Here is a 16,978-nt window from a genome sequence, read left to right as displayed (position 1 = left end):
CATTAAGGGAGGTTTTCAATAAGAAAGTAGGAGAAAAAATAAAAGTTGGCTCGACAGGTGGAATAGATGAAATTATTTCGGAGAACTGAGATTGAGAACAGGGAAAAGCAGTTGGAAATGGAGGCATAATAGCTTTAAAAAGATCGTGTGGGGAAAAAGGTTAAGCGGTGAGGAAAAGGTGAGTCGATAAGCCAAGATTGGCAAGTTCACGCCACATCGGATGGATCCGAGATTGAACTCATCTCCTCCAAGTTGAATTTCTCCCGGGTCGTCTCAAATCAACCCTGGAATCGTTCCTGAATAGTTTTTTAGATTTTTAAATCAGAATATTGCCGGATCTACGGGCAAAATTAGAGTCGATTGCGTGTCGAATTCTAGCAAAAGATCATCAGGACCAAAGGCGCAGAGGGGCGAGTTTCGGCGAAAAGTGCGACTAGGCGCGTGTATGTCCAAGCAAGTCAGTAAAATTTTTGGTGATGTGGTTCAGAATGATATCAGATCACAGGCTCGCCAAGGTTTGTGTGACCAAAGTCCTCAGAAAGATGAGACAATGCGGAGATGAGGGATTGCAGAGAATTTTGCTCATCAAACCTTTTGAAGCTGCGTCGGACCAAGGTGCGAGAATTGAGAGACGGGAACCTGAAAAAGAGTAAGATACTCAATGATATCGTGCCATTGATGAAGGGAGCATGAGAACTTACGAAACGATGAGACTTTACTCAAGCTGTCAACTATACAGACGTCTAAACCATGAGTTGGATGAACGAGTGTGTGAAAGTCTCTTGGGAATCGACTATGTTAGCGATAACTGTGAAGCCATTTCCCTGAGGTAATTAGATTCGTATGAAGTAACAAGGAGGTTACATTAAGGGTCACCTGTAATGATATATTTTCTGTAGTTATGCAATGAATGTGGTGAGAGTGTCAACCATATTTGCTAAAATTCTTTCCCTAGGTCTATACGATACATCGATGAGAATATGAGAGGCTCGCATGCATCACCACGAATATCGAGAACGAAAATTCGGGGCTCGTTCAAGAAAGCGGGGCGGCGACGACGCCAAAACCCGCGCACGCAGCGAGTCGTGGATATAGCATGCAACACCCCCCTCCCTCCTGCCCTCCTATCAGCACGTAACAAGTAATATCCCGGATACGAACTAATACGTCGGAGATATGCGAGTGAAGCCAGGTCTCGGAGATTGAGAGAACGTGAAATAAATTAGACATAAAAAAAGACCGGTTGACTCAAGGGGGCAAAAAGGAGGAGCGTTAAAAAAAACAACCTGAGGGGACCCGACAAGCAGGGGACGACTCTCTTTCCGGTCCAAAAGTTGCCAATCCCTCAAGGCAAAAAAATCGGGGCAACCCGGTCCTTCCGGAGAAGATAAACCGCCCCCACCTACTTTTAAAAGGGGGCCCCTCCCACTCTCTCCCCCTGTACGACGACAAGTTTACGTGTCATAGGAAGGGGTTTTTTAAAATTTATTTTTCCCCCGGAAAATTTTTTAAAAAAACTTCCCATGGATAACCCCCCACGCCATCCCCCAGAATATTCGCGAACCCCCACTTATACACAAAAAAAATTTTTTTTTTGAGCCGGGGGCCCCTAAAATGGGGGTGGATGGGGCCGCCCTCCCGGCCCCCCAACGCGCCCCCCGCGAACCCGGGTCTCGAGAAACCCCAAAATTCGAAATATCAGACTAGAAAAACGCTTTTAACAGCCGCTCGATTTCAGGGAAATACCCGGAAGCCCGTTTTAAAAAATAATGTTCGGAGAACCGGCCGCAAACGAATTGGACCGGGGAACCACACAGTGCGCGCCACCCCCCCAATGCCGCAATTCTTCTCCTGGTCTGACGCATTTTTTCCCCAAAAAAAGTTTTGATCGAGCTTTGTTAAAGTCAGCGTTCACAACTCCTGATCTCGTAAAAGCAGTGATTTCCGATCCGACTGTCGCCGGCTTGAATTTTTTTTTAAAGGGTTCACAATTTTTTCCCAAACGACTGCGAAATGCTGGGGAAGGGTGCCGCCTGGGGGGGGTAGCCCCCCCTCGGAGGAGAGCCGCGGGCTCGTGGGATCCCGGGGTACGGCAGGGTTTTTAAACCCTTTTTTAAACAACATCACTGGGTCCCCGGGGTGGGAGATACCTTTTAAAAGCACCTGGGTGAAAAAACCAAAACCCCGGCAAAAGCCAGCCCAAAAAATTTTGGAAACCCCTCACCCTCATGGGGAGCCAACCCCCTCCAAAAATTCGCACTGCACTTGTCACTTCATCACAAGACCGTGAACGGGTGGCCCAATCTGCCGCCTAGAATACCGTATCAAAACCCAGGTAACAAAAAGAGCCCCGGGAAGAAAGGGACCCCCTAAAAAGGGGCATAGGGGTGTAAGAAGAGCATTAATCCCCTCGAAAGGGCCAACGGCCTTAAAGAGACTTTCAAATCAGGAGGAAACACAGAAATACTTATCGCATAATTCCCAAAACTTAGGCCAGACCCCGAAAAATGACTAACATCGACAAAAACAAAAAACCCCTTTTACATGCAACAAAAGGCCGGAGGCCCCTTCACAGAAAAAAAGCACCAAACGACAAAACACAGACACTGTTTACTTCTCAGAGGAGGAGAGAAAGAAGGAGAGGAAAAGAAGGAGAAAAGAGAAAGAGGAAAAGAAAAGGAAAGGGAAGGGGATTTTGCATTCTCCCATCCATTGGGCTTCAAACCCTGGGGCGACCCATTGAAGGGTTTTTTCACTAACGGGGGGCATATTTAAAAATTTGTGGCGCTAACCCCCGCTTGGGGATTTACTGTCAAAAATTCCAACTTTGCTTATTTTTCGACCTATGCTCGAATTTTATGCCCTGTTATGTGCTTTGGCTCTTAAATTGCTTTTATTTAAAACTTTTTTCAGGGCTTTCCAAAAAAATCTGAAAAACCTACATTCCGTGTATCAAAAATTTGGCGTCCTTTGGTCGTCAATTAATTTTTATCATACTTGATAATCAGATCATTTTTATATTAATAAAAAAATTTTTCACTTGAACGTGAATATCATGATGCTTTCTTTTAAATTGGTTTTGGTCAGATTAATCGTCAAGACATTTCGACCATGGATTTTGATCTTTTCTAAATTGATATAATCTTTGATACTTATTATACACTCTTTTAAATAATTAAATTAAAAAAATAATAATAAAAAAAAAAAAAGGTTTTTTTAAATTTTTTTTTTTTTAAAAAAAAATAATTTTTTTATACAATCTTATTTGAATAAAACTTTATGCGTCTGCTTTTAGGAGAAGGGGGTAGGGGGAAGAAGGGGGGGAAAAGGGGAGGAAGAAGGAAAAAGAGAGCGGAAATTTTTAAAAAAAAAAAGGGGGAAAAAAATAAGGATAGAGAGAGAAAAATAGGGATGATATTCCCTTCTTTTCTCTTTTCCTTTTCTCTTTTTTTTTTTTCTTTTTTCTTGCTTTTCTTCCCCCTTTCCCCTCCTTTCCTCTTTTCCTTTTCTCTCTTCTCTTCTCTTCCCTCCTCTCTCTCCTCTCCTCTCTCCCCTCTCCTCTTTCTCCCTTTCTTTCTCTCTCCCCGGGGGGGGATTATTTTAAAAAATTTTTACCCCCTACCCCAAAAAATTAAACAAACTCCCAAAAAACATAAAATTTTTTTCCTTTTTTATTTTTTAATATAATAAAAAAAAAAAAAAAAAAAAAAAAAAAAAAAAAAAAAAAAAAAAAACTAAAATAAACTAAAACAAAAAAAACCCCAATCCAAAAACCCCCAAAATCGCCCCCCAAAAACCCCGAACTCCCCCCCCAAAAATTCAAAGGAAAATTTAACGAATAAAATTTTTTAAAAATTGAAAAAGAGCCATTTTTAAACGAAGGCATCCCAAAAAAATTTGGACGAAAAATGGGGGAGTTCCTGTAGGTATTTTCATGTAAGGGAATGTGGAAAAAAATGAAAAAAGGTGTCTGTCAATCTTCTTATAGGGATCAGTGGGGTAAAAATTCAGAAATACCGGGGGAATTCTTAAAAAACGAACATTTGACAACCCATAAAATACAAAACCCTTTTTTTTCTCCCTGAAACCACCACACGTCAAACGGCGTTTATATCTCAGGGCCCCAATTTTTTTAGTGTCGCCCAAAAACATTAACCCCTCTCTTCTTTCCCCCTATTCAAACACCACCATCCTTTTAAAAACCAAAAAAACAAAAAATCAAGGGGGGGAGAACCAATCATAACAAGCTTGACCCCTCAACTCATTTGGGGAGAAATTCTGGTTGATCTTTTCCCCTTTTAAAACCCATGGACTTCTGCGAGAAAAATAGAAATTTTTTCTCCCGGGGGGGGGGGTTTGGGGAAGGGAGGGGGTTTTTTTTGGGGGTAAAAAAAAAAAAGGGGGGGGGGTTTTTCCTTTTTTTCCTTAAAAAACAAATAACCAAAAAAATAGTAAATTTTTTAAAATTTTAAAACTTCAAAAAAAACCAAGTAAACAATAGAACCCATTAAGCAAAATGTATTGTTTCGAGTATTTATTTCTTTATTATAAACTATTCTTTATTACAAAAGATTAATGTTGGCTTCTTGAAATCTTTCTAAATATATTTACTTTATAATTGTATTATACTTTATATTTTATTTATTACGTCTTTCTATGAACTGAAAAATATTTAACATAATTAAATGGATTGATCTTAATATGATAATTGCTATCTTAGGTCGCGTGCCGTATCATCTAAGCGTATTACTCTTCCTCGTTTTATCTTTACAATACTCAAAATAAATCGTGTTATTATCAATCGTATTATTGATCGCAATAATCACGTAAGCACTTGCAATATGTAAATGGTGCCAATATAAAATGATATACATGTATTCTGAACATTATTAAGACTCGATCAATCTTATCGTGAAATGTTTGACCCATGCTTCGCTAGGTCACGATGGCAGCTTATAGTGGATGCATAAATGTTGCTAACATATTTTTCAATAATATTCAGCACAGTGTTTTGTGTGGGTATGTCAGTGGTTTGATAATGCAAACAGTGATCTGTGTACCAAGAAGAAGCTGAAAGAAATGCCGACTTCAGTAAGAAAGACGATTCGACGAAGGAGGCACGCGGAACGATTATTTTTGTTTAGACGTTGCGTACATGTGATTTTTGGTAAGAGACAAACAAGTGATTTACGATAGAATTTATTTGGCATTGATAAGTGAAGTTTTTATTACCGTCCGGCAAAAATTAAATATAACTTTAGGTGAAGTAGTGTTATTTAAAACAATCAATTATTAATTAAAATAACGCAGTTAATATATTTAAATTAAACTGTTGCAAAACTACATCGTTATGCTATTCTTGTATTTTCTTTATTTCTATATTTAATAGTTTTAAACCAGCAACATATACATATATTCTAAAATATGTTATGAAATGGACACATAAATTTAAATTTATAACAAAAACATAGTTTAAATCAATGAAAAAATATAAGAAGGAAGAAGGGATATAGAAAATCTAAATCAAATTAATTAAAAATATTACGATAATTTTATTTTTACTTTTACAAATTATTTAGTAATATTTAAAAAATATTTAAAAATATTTAATATTTAACAATATTTATAAAATAAATTAAAGAATAAATTATATAGAAAACAATTTAAAACAGTTTAAAATCGATAATATTTCTATAACGTAAAATACTTTTTAGCTCTGATTTTAAATTTACTTACTGTTGACTAATTATTTTCCAGGAATAAGCAAATGTTTTGTTTAAAGTTTAATTTAAAAGAATCAGTTATCAGGCTTTCATGGATTCGAATTTATTGGCCGCTATAATTAACCGATCCACGACTTGCACAACTTTCGATGCATACTTGAAAAGAACGAGATTTGAAGACGAGCCTTTCAGAAGCAGACGATATTGCAAGTGGAAGGTCATTGCAGATAATACAGGGCAAAGATGGCTTGCTCGCTTGATTTTCTTGCTGGATGTTTGGGAGGTAAAATTTTAATTATAGTTTTCTTGAAGTGTTTTGGTGTAATTTATATAATTAACTGCAAAATTATTTATTGTTTTTATGTCGTTTGCTTGATAAAATGTGCAATCGAGTTAATGAGTGTTAAAATTATTATTTGCTTTTCATATTATGTACTTTAGTTGCTTAAATAAAAATGTGCAATCCAATGGAAGTTAAAATTATCAGTCTCTTTTCATGATAAATATACTTGAGTTGTTTAAAGTTTAAATGACAATAATAAAAAGAGAAAAAATTATTGTATCGTACGATTTAGTTATCACAGATTGTGATATTTAGAATAACATATTTAGAAACAAACAATTTTGTGGTTTCGTGTTTTATCAAACTTACGCGAATAACAATATTTATATCAGCTTACGTTTTCGTTTGTTATGTCGTTAGATAGAAAAATCTGTTGCAAAACCATACTTCGTTCTGTTTAATATTTTCGTCATGTAATGTTTTACGCAAATATAAAACATATGATACGGCAGTCATATCACATTAACACTTCCCAGATAGCCAAGCGTGATATAGCATATTAAGCAAACTAATGTAGGATTGCATGTGTTGTTATATATTTGCTGTAAATTTGCTGACATCAAAATAGAACATTGTGTTACAAATACAGCTACATGACTGCTTATACATGCAATCAATTGACGCAATTTCGAGAGCAGACGCTCTACAATACAGGTACGTTATGTTGTCTGCAACATATCAGCAACATGACAGCAATGAATGATTCGTCGTTTCATCTTGAGCATCATGACGCAAACATGATGGCAACAACACATATATACATATATATAATATGATTTCCATCCGTTATTGCGTATATGTCTTCAAGCTATGAAGTTTTTTAATTGTAGGTCGTTGCTAACAAAGTGTTAACAATATGAAATTGTCACACGTTTGTAAAGAATGTGCAAATATCAGATCCGATAGATGACATCCGATCAGTTCTGTTTCTCATATTTTAAATATGACGAACGATAGTATATGAACAATATATATAAATGACGAAACTGCACAACGTATCGTGGAGTCCGCTTCTATGATAAAGTGTGGCACACTTTTAGATTGATGTAACCTTATATTAATGATATCTTTTAAAGACATTTTTTTGAAGACTGATAATAATTAAATAAACACAATACATACAATGTATATATTTTGCAAACAAATCTGGTTTCTTAATTAATTATAATTTTGTATATAAATTTGATTTTTACAATTCTCTTATTAAAACGTCATTAAAAGACTAAAAAGGTCATAAAGGTCACATTTTTCAACACGTCTTGAAATGTCGTCATCGGTCTGGGACTTATTCATTTTTACGTTATTATTACATGATTATAAAAGAATAATTGACGTAACGATACTAACGATTGACCATAAACTGACATGAAAATCACGTGACGCTGCTGCCTGGGAAGTTGCCCTCAAATTGCAATCAATATGCCGTTAATCGTGGATGACAACGGGTTGTCATCAAGTTGCTGTCACAAATCATCTCTTCACGGATATCAAATTCATGTGAACATGTTGCTATCAATTTGCCGTGAAGAGAATTAGAATTTGTGTGAGTTCAACCCGACAGACATAATGCTGTCTCACCTTGTCCCTAGTTTGTCAAAATTAGTTGCATCAACGATTGTTGCCAACATGATAGCAATCTCACAGCATTTGGCTATCTGGGTTATAAAACGAATATATATCTCAATACTTATAAATCAAATAGAAGTGAAACAATAGCAATTTGATATTTGAATTTAAGAGAGTCTTTATATTTGTATTGTCAATACAATAAAGTTTATTTTATAAATTTCAGGATGTGCCGGTATTATGGTGGGATATCCTTTGGATACGGTTAAGGTTCACATGCAGACTCAGGATTGTCGCAATCCAAAATATCGAGGCACCTGGGATTGTTTGCGTACCATATTCGCGAAAGAATCGGTATTAAAAAAAAAGATGATATAGAACCGTGTTAAAACAACAAATTACACTTAAAGTTTAGTCGCTTTTATATTTGCTTGCAAAATATAAAATCTATTAATATTGCTATTCATATATCTTCCTAGTAAGCAAAATGATAGCAGTCTATCGGCAGATTGGTAACAGATTTGATCAGACATGTCAGCAGACTGACATCAACTGCATTCACATTTAATTTATGTTTTGTCAACAGAGTCTGCTAACATAATCAGCAGAAAACCGTGCAGAGCTTGAACAATTCCAGCAGGATCTGCTCGATTTCTGCCGCCAATCTGCTGTCTGATTATGTTAGTAGCCTCTGTTAGCGTTCTGCCGACATCATGTGATATATCGGAACATCAAATCTGTAGCTTTTGTGTCTACAAAATTTGTACTTGGCAAGATCTGCTTTCGACAAACTTGACTGTTTGGGTTTGTCTAGGTGAGTGGCCTTTATAAAGGAATGTCTTCGCCAATCGCAGGAGTGGCTGTGGTGAATGCCATCGTCTTCGGCGTTTATGGATATACTCAGCGGAACCTGTCCGAACCTGATCGATTGTCATCGTATTTTCTGGCTGGTGCATCTGCCGGGCTTGCTCAAACTCCTGTCGCAAGTCCAATAGAATTAGCAAAAACACGTCTGCAATTGCAGTCCACGGGCCAAGGTAACTTTCAAGGACCGATGCAGTGCTTGAGGAAGATCTATAGGCAGGAAGGTTATCGTGGCGTCTCTAAGGGTCTAGGTATTACATTCCTCAGGGAAGGACCGAGTTACGGTGTATACTTCGTGACCTACGAGATGTTGACCAAGACGTCTTCGAAGCAACCGATTTCGACACTTCATATGCTGTTGGCCGGGGGATTCGCTGGTGTAGCTTCTTGGGTGATTTCTTACCCTATTGATGTCATCAAGTCGCGCATACAAGCGGAAAGTGGCAATCGTTACTCGGGGGTTTTGGATTGTCTCAAGAAATCTATACGCGCCGAAGGATACAGTTGCTTGTACCGGGGCTTGAATTCAACGATCCTTCGAGCATTTCCAACGAACGCGGCGACTTTCGCTGTAGTCACATGGACGTTCCGATTATTTGGTGAGCAACCGAATGAAGCACCAAAGGTGGAAAATATCGCGTTGAGGACGTCGATGCAGACGAAAAATCGTACGGCGAAAGGACACGAATCCTTTGCCAATAAGTGGGACGTGTTATTTGACGGTATTTCAAGGGGTAACGGTTTTGTTACCCCGTCATACTCCGTCAGATTCATGTTGCCGATCAGCAGGCTAATGCCAGATAGCAGAGCCTGCCTGGTTCATGACTGTAGACGATCGGGTTGCAAGCACGACGCATTGAACCAGGAGAATACATCCGAGGATGGGGGGGAGAGAAAAAGAAAGTCAAGAAACGATGAAGGTCGAGTCGAGGAGGACGAACATGTTGATGAAAAGAAGGATTGTAACAACATTAAAATGGCTATAAACATGTGTACTTGTAACCTCCAACGCGTACTTGGTGTCTCAAACCTGGATAATACTTGACGTCATTGCAGCGACGAAGTCTTTGGCACATGATGTATATTGTTAGTGCAATATAGTGTAAGGAAAGAAATACAATATCCATTTAGACAGATTTTTTCTAATAATTAATTTAATTAATGGCGAATATATATACATATGTATATCACAAGCAATGCAAGCATCCACAAAATGGATATGAATAATTTATCTGAGGAATGTTCTTACGTTAAGAGATGTGAAGTTGGATTTGAATTAAAGTTGCAAACCATGCAAACTCATTGGGAAAACTAACTATATATTTAATTCAACAATCGAAGTAATTGAGTAAGCAAAGAAATAACTATAAAATTTTTAATGTGTTTATTATATATTTGATCTCTATAGGACAGATTTGATCAGTAGATTCTTTATAATAAGATTTATAATATATTTATATATTTATGGAAAATGTGTTTTAATCTTTTTTCGGTTGTTTTATTATAACTGCTTGATTTAATCATGTTAATCGATACATCAAGACTGGCGTGCTTTATAAATTTTTATAATTTATACTGATCTATATTCTTAAAATGAAATTAACACAATTAATATTTATATCAAGCTCGCTATGAAGCAGGAACAGAAGGATCTCTTTTGTCAAGCAGCAGTCTTTGATTGATTGGCGGACATGTAAGACCACATGTCACAGCCTGACGCGACATTTATTCGCTTTTAAAATCATACAAAATAGTTTGTATCCCTCTTACAATCTCCTCACCGATTTTATTCCACATTCTCACTCTTCTGCATTTCTTCAGTCTACAAATTGATCTTCAAACCTCCCCCGGCCCACGTGTCAAAATTTTGACACATTCAAAATTCTCAGCACATATGAACTTACACGGCAGCACATTTCAGCTATTGATCGCGAACAGGATTTTATTGTAACCACGTTTTTACATCAAATCGAAAAATTATCAAGTTGTAAATTGTAAACATCAAACCTGATGTCAAGATTAACCTCCCGTGCGATTGCTCTAAATTTTCAGAAAACAATTATTCTTACACACTGAGTAAGTATAAGTTAAATTAATAAATACGGGATATACAATTTTTAAAAATAGCGATAACATAGACAAATTTTGAAATAGTTTAAATATATTTGCATTTCTAGTATTATATATACTTAACCAATACAGCACAAAGTAATTTATTAGTAATTTATATTGGGGTAGTATATATGGTTCTATATTATTTTATTATAATCCAACATAAGTCTAATATCAAATTATTTATAAAATAATTTTAATGTTATAATTATAAAATTTCTGCATACATCTTTTTAATCTTTTACAATATTGCAATATATTTTAGAATTAATATTTACTAGATGTTTTTTTTACAGGTCTCTGTTGAAGAAATCAATTAATTTAATTAAACTATTTAAATGTAATCCGTCATATCGTCGCGGCAACTAAACTCTTTATATATTCAAATTTTGATATGGATGCAGAGCCAACTACCAGTAATAAGAAAAATGAAAAATATAATATAAATAACCAACGTTTGATAGCTGAAAGTGGCGGTCGTTGTATGAGCACGCAAGCGATGCAATCACTCTATGATTTCCGACAGAATAATCTGCTTTGCGACGCAATATTGAGATTAGAAGATGGTGGTGTCTTCCCGATTCACCGAGCTATACTTTCAGCATGCAGTACTTATTTCAGGTTCAATTTTAATCGACGTATTCGTTCTGGATTTCACATTAAATTATTTTATAAATTTACTATGTACAAAATAATTAATTAATAGTAATAAAATAATAATTATTCCTTACAAAGATAATTAAAAATGATAACAACGACTTAATAATTGTTTTGTTACTCGCATTTCTTATACCAATCTTTTTTGATATGGTAATATATATAGCTATAAAATAAAATATAAATAAAATAATAAAGTATATGTAAATAAAGTAAATAAAGTTATTAATAAATATCACTTTAACTGTCATAATCTCTATTATTTAATTAATTTTACAGAGCATTATTTACAACTACATTGCATTCTCGTGAGAAAACCGATGTCCTTTTGCCAGGCGTGACAAGTCCAATGATGAATCTCTTGCTGGAATATGCATATTTACGATCCATTGATGTGAATCAAGAAAATGTATGTGAACTGCTGATCACCGCGGATTACTTAAGCATTGTAGGTGTGCTTGATCTGTGCTGTGACTATTTGAGAGATAACTTAGCGCCGGAAAATTGCATCGGAGTGATGAGATTCGCCCGTCAACATTTCTGCAAGAAATTAGAAAATGACGCTTACCGTTTCATTGTAGGACACTTCGTCGAGGTGCGATTAGCATAATAATTCACTTTTGTATGCTGTTCCTTCACAATCTAATCTTTCGTTTTTCTTGATTTATATTAGGTATCGCAGAGAAGCGAAGAAATTTTACATTTACCTATCGAAGAACTGAAACCGTTAGTCGGCGCTGATGAATTAAATGTTAAAAGCGAGCAGACAGTTTGGGAGTTGATTTTGAAATGGATAAATCACGATCCAGAATCTAGGAAGGATTATATCGTCGATCTAATGAAGAATATTAGACTCGGTCTCTTAGACACGCAGTTCTTTTTGGAGAATGTCAAGGATCACCCTTATGTCGTGGGCAACGACGCATGCAGACCTATTATTATCGAAACTCTGAAATTCTTGTATGACTTAGAAATGATCACTCAAAAAGACGGAGAAGTACCAACACCGGAAATTGCACGACCCAGAGTCCCACATGAGATTCTGTTCGCCATTGGTGGATGGAGCGGTGGCTCTCCGACAAATTATATTGAGACATACGATACAAGAGCAGATCGATGGATTCCGGTAGTATTAGACAATTTACAGCTTTTTAAATACAATCTGAATAAATCTTTGACATTGTTATAGCATTGCACAAGATTAGATTTGTTTATTATGTCATCTGTGTACATAACAAACATAGAAAAACAAGATGTAACAATTGAAAACATATGAAGTAAACATATCAATTGTTTACTTGAACCCATTTAGTTCATAAAAAAGAATCATTGAGTGTGATTGAAATGATCTATTATCCATTATTCTCGAACCACATACTAAAATTGAAGAAAATGGTTATTTTATTAAAATTTCAACAATATTTGTGTGAAATTTTGAGCCTTTTAGATTGAGGAAACAGATCCGACTGGTCCGCGAGCTTACCATGGACTTGCGGTGGTTGGTTTCGATATTTACGTCATTGGGGGATTTGATGGCGTCGATTATTTCAATAGCTGCCGTTGCTTCAACGCGGTGACCAAGGTGTGGCGAGAGGTTGCTCCCATGAACGTTAGAAGGTCGAATATATTTCAAAGGGGCTAGTCACTAGTCCTGCGATTTAGAGAATTTTAATTTTATTGTTTATTTATCTATAATAAAGACAATTAAAGAAAAAATAGTGCAGTATGCAAACACAACAAATATTTAGATACATGTTTATAGTTACGTTTAAATATATTTTGTAATTATATAGTTATAGTAATAAGGTACATACAACAGGCTGAAGAAAATTAGATATAAAAGATATAAAAAGAAAATTGCATATAGACGTTATACAAATAAAAACTAAAGTTCAGTGACTAGCTCCTTGATAGTATCACCAACAATGAAGGCTCGCATCAGAATCTTTTCATTTGTCGCAGATGTTATGTAAGCGTGGCAGTCTTAAACGATCTAGTTTATGCAATGGGAGGATATGATGGATATCATCGACAAAAAACGGTGGAACGTTATAATTACAAGACAAATCAATGGTCTCTCATTGCATCAATGAACGTGCAGAGATCTGACGCGAGTGCAACGACATTAAACGGTACTATTTAATTTTTAATAACTATATTCTGATATGTCTATTTTACCTATCTAAAAGTATTGCAGCATAATCAATCTCTTTATTATACGTAGATAGATTTGTCTAAAACATCTGGTAGTATAAGTATTATATAAATAAGTATTTTGTAAAGTAATTTTTTAATAACATATAGTTCCTGTAAAAAAGTAAAATAAACGTAGATGTAAGTAATTTGAACTATACAATTAAAAGAGAACAATAAATATGTATTGTAATAAAGTTATTTATTGAGAAGGAATAAGTACAAATACATAAATTATAAAAAAATCAGCGTAGATATCGTTTACTCGACCCAACTGGCAAATTTATTTAAAAAACGCTACGTTTTGACCGTAGATTTCGGTCCTTTTCAAGCGTATGAATACAAATTATTAATTAATTAAGCATAATGCCCAAACTACGCCACATCTAAAAAATAATTTGTGCGTTGAGATCCAAGGAATTAAAATAATATAAAAATGTACGTTGGAACGACATATTCATTAGTCGTTTGATAGGCGAAGGACTTGTCAGATCCGTGGCAGTATTCGACAGTTGAATATTAGTTTTTAAAGCTTAACTAATTAATAATTTGTATCCATACGCTTGAAAAGGACCAAAATTTATGGTCAAAACGTAGCGTTTTTTAAATAAATTTGCCAGTTGGGTCGAGTAAACAATACCTACGCTGATTTTTTCATTATTCACTGGCGATTTAAATTCTCATTTTGGCCATAAATTATAAATTTTTCAAATTTTAAATTAAATAATTGTATATTTATTATTTTTATTTTACAATATAATACAATAAAATAACTATTATAACGCTTATTGGTAAATTTCTCATATGTACACAGAGAGAAATTTCCCTTAGAATTTACCTTGAAAATCGTCATAGTCATGAGACAACATGTATTACGAAGAATTTTATGCGAGCTATTCTGATTAATATCTACCATAATAAAAATATTAATATCTATTACAATAAAACATGTTTGATTCATTTTACTAAAATATATACTAAAATTTCAATAATTTTTTAATTATTATAATTTTGCTTGGTAATTTTTATTACGTTGTTTGTAAAATGTCTTTTGTATATTTTAAAAATTCCTATCGTTACCGATAATATTTGATTGGTGGCCAAGTTGTCCCAAGTTTGTAATGAATTTAACGGTAAAATATAACGAAAAATTCTCTAGATAAGATATATATTACGGGCGGTTTCGATGGACATGACTGTATGAATACAGCCGAGGTATATGATCCAAGCACCAACCAGTGGACAATGATAACAGCAATGAGGTCACGTAGGAGCGGTGTGTCGTGCATATCTTATCACGGCTGTGTTTACGTTATTGGTATTAAGACATGTACTTTTTACAAAAGAAATTCTGTTGCGGCATTTGCGTTACTCATACATAAACATGTTTATATACACGAGAAAATTAATTCCAAAATACTCTTTTTTTTTCTCATGCAAAATTATTTTAATGTATATATTTATTTAAAACTTAACTTATTTCTTAATTACGCAGTTCTTTTATAATTGTTTTTCTTATTTTACAGTATTATTATTATTAAATATAAGAAAATTAATAATTTCTTTTTATAAAGGAGGCTTCAACGGAATATCGAGAATGTGCAGTGGGGAAAAATATAAGCCTTCTACGAACAGCTGGAGCCATATTCCCGATATGTATAATCCGCGTAGCAACTTTGCCATTGAAGTTATTGATGACATGATTTTTGCTATCGGTGGTTTTAATGGCGTTACTACAACATACCAGGTGGAATGTTACGACGAGAAAACAAACGAATGGTAATTAATTCTTCCATGTCTATCTATTTTATCATTGGATTATATATAATCTATAAGAAAGGACGACATAATTAATATTAAAAATAGTTGTGAATTTAATGACAGTGACGTGAATAAAACTCTCAGTTTAATAACAGTTTATTCCCTTCGAAGCATATGTTGCATTTATGATTCTTCTATTTATTCCTACAATTCTAAACATAGGTACGAGGCGACAGATATGAATATATGCAGATCAGCACTGTCGGCCTGCGTGATTATGGGTCTTCCAAATGTATATGATTATATTCACAAGCATCGTGAGCGCTTGATGGAGGAAAAGCGCCAAAAGTTATTGGCTCACGACGTACGTCGGAGTCAACATCAGCAACAGCAACAAGAGCAGCAGCAGTCGAGGCAAACCTCGCAACTCGGTCAAATCATATCGACACCACCACCTCTACCACGCTAATAATAATTAGCAAAAATGAAAATAATAATAATTGGCAATACTTAAACCAAACATCATTATTATGTAAATCCGCCGTGTAACATTTGTTTCATTTAATTGATTTGCAATGGAAATTTTGGATTATTGCCAGACGCAGCATGAGATGGCGATCAGAAGAATGAGGGCCAACTAATTAATTGTCAGAAGCACAGAGATAGCTGTTTATATAATTGCCAATGATTATTTTTATCTATACACTCACGAAGAGAATATTTTATTATATTTATATAATTTTCAGACTGCCCTTTACTCATCTTTGTTAAGTTAAATCTTTTTTGATACTGCAGATATTTCTATTAAAACTTTTTGCGATTTTACACATGCTATATAGTGCCATCTCAAATGATTAAATTAACTAAGATAAACAAAGAAAAATAAATCATTCTTTTCCTATTTTAAAGACTAATGATATCGATTGAATTATTGCAATAATAATACTTACATTGGTAGCATAAATTAAATTTATTTGCTTTGCGCAAACAAAAGGTGTGAATAAAGCAAATGATAAAATAAGTCAATAAATACACAAAACAAAAACAAAATTTTATGAAATAATAATTTTGCGATATACATGAGAAATTACACGCTTATTTGGCATTTCCTAAATACGACGTTATATATGAGCGATTGCGTGCAGCAATGACACATGTAACAGAAAATAAAATGGTAAATCTGAAGAATAGTGGCCTTTTCACCGATTTCGTTAAACTTAGACTTAATCGACGCGTTTTTGCGTGAAACGAAAGAATCTGGCAGAAAAAAGTGTCGCTCTGCCCCGCGAAGCGAGATATTAAGGTGATCCTAAAGCCGTGATCCTAACCGGTTTTTTTTAGCACTAATCTTTTAATTGGCTTTATAAAAATGCAAAATTCTTGTCTAGAATTAAAGTACGCATCAAAATCTAGGTCATGGTGGTCGAATTTATATGTGGTGGTCGTCACGTTATAACAAAAAATATTAATTTTTTTTTGTTTTCGATATAAATTTGACCACCATGACTTAGATTTTGATGCGTACTTTAATTCTAGACAAGAATTTTGCATTTCTATAAAGCCAATTAAAACATTAGTGCTAAAAAAAAACCGGTTAGGATCACCTTAATTAAGGGGATCCTAAAGTGAAAACTTCCTCGACGTCGGTAATGTCAACATTTCTAATCCTGTTTTCTATGTCATATATGTATCTGTCCTTGTCTAACGAGAGGCATCTGTCCTTGTTTCGATTGCTGCGCCATCTCTCGCTACACGCAAT

General features: G+C 34.7%; 2 protein-coding genes across 4 annotated transcripts; both read left to right on the top strand.

Annotated features, from left to right (window-relative positions):
* Window positions 1–5,822: 5,822 nt before the first annotated feature.
* On the top strand, window positions 5,823–9,968 carry LOC143902769 (mitochondrial basic amino acids transporter). 2 transcript variants are annotated; one of them, XM_077415940.1, is made up of 3 exons: window positions 5,823–6,006; window positions 7,859–7,986; window positions 8,447–9,968. In XM_077415940.1, exons 1-3 carry the CDS (start codon window positions 5,967–5,969, stop codon window positions 9,539–9,541), a joined length of 1,263 nt encoding a protein of 420 aa, XP_077272066.1. In that variant the 5' UTR covers window positions 5,823–5,966; the 3' UTR covers window positions 9,542–9,968. The 2 variants fall into 2 exon arrangements, with proteins under 2 accessions (XP_077272066.1, XP_077272067.1); XM_077415941.1 differs by lacking the exon at window positions 5,823–6,006 and having other exon boundaries at window positions 7,901–8,041.
* Window positions 9,969–10,103: 135 nt separating this feature from the next.
* Klhl10 (kelch-like protein 10) lies at window positions 10,104–16,365 on the top strand. 2 transcript variants are annotated; one of them, XM_077415938.1, is made up of 9 exons: window positions 10,104–10,572; window positions 10,905–11,229; window positions 11,545–11,860; window positions 11,939–12,391; window positions 12,713–12,882; window positions 13,228–13,397; window positions 14,618–14,776; window positions 15,033–15,237; window positions 15,442–16,365. In XM_077415938.1, the coding sequence occupies exons 2-9, from the start codon at window positions 11,003–11,005 to the stop codon at window positions 15,686–15,688; spliced, it is 1,947 nt and encodes a 648-aa protein (XP_077272064.1). In that variant the 5' UTR covers window positions 10,104–10,572; window positions 10,905–11,002; the 3' UTR covers window positions 15,689–16,365. The 2 variants fall into 2 exon arrangements, with proteins under 2 accessions (XP_077272064.1, XP_077272065.1); XM_077415939.1 differs by lacking the exon at window positions 14,618–14,776 and having other exon boundaries at window positions 10,104–11,229.
* Window positions 16,366–16,978: the final 613 nt, after the last annotated feature.

This window comes from Temnothorax americanus, unplaced genomic scaffold (genome assembly GCF_048541705.1).
Source record: "Temnothorax americanus isolate GAGA-0224 unplaced genomic scaffold, ASM4854170v1 Scaffold40, whole genome shotgun sequence".
NCBI lineage: Eukaryota > Metazoa > Arthropoda > Insecta > Hymenoptera > Formicidae > Temnothorax > Temnothorax americanus.
This window is presented reverse-complemented; position numbering and strand designations above follow the sequence as displayed.

Bases quoted from the DNA above. Each gene is read 5' to 3' on its own strand.
- LOC143902769 (XM_077415940.1), top strand. From the start codon at position 5,967: ATGGCTTGCTCGCTTGATTTTCTTGCTGGATGTTTGGGAG. The intron at 6,007-7,858 runs GTAAAATTTTAA...TATAAATTTCAG, and splicing joins TCTTGCTGGATGTTTGGGAG to GATGTGCCGGTATTATGGTG. The intron at 7,987-8,446 runs GTATTAAAAAAA...GGGTTTGTCTAG, and splicing joins CCATATTCGCGAAAGAATCG to GTGAGTGGCCTTTATAAAGG.
- Klhl10 (XM_077415938.1), top strand. From the start codon at position 11,003: ATGGATGCAGAGCCAACTACCAGTAATAAGAAAAATGAAAAATATAAT. The intron at 11,861-11,938 runs GTGCGATTAGCA...GATTTATATTAG, and splicing joins TTGTAGGACACTTCGTCGAG to GTATCGCAGAGAAGCGAAGA. The intron at 12,392-12,712 runs GTAGTATTAGAC...TGAGCCTTTTAG, and splicing joins GAGCAGATCGATGGATTCCG to ATTGAGGAAACAGATCCGAC.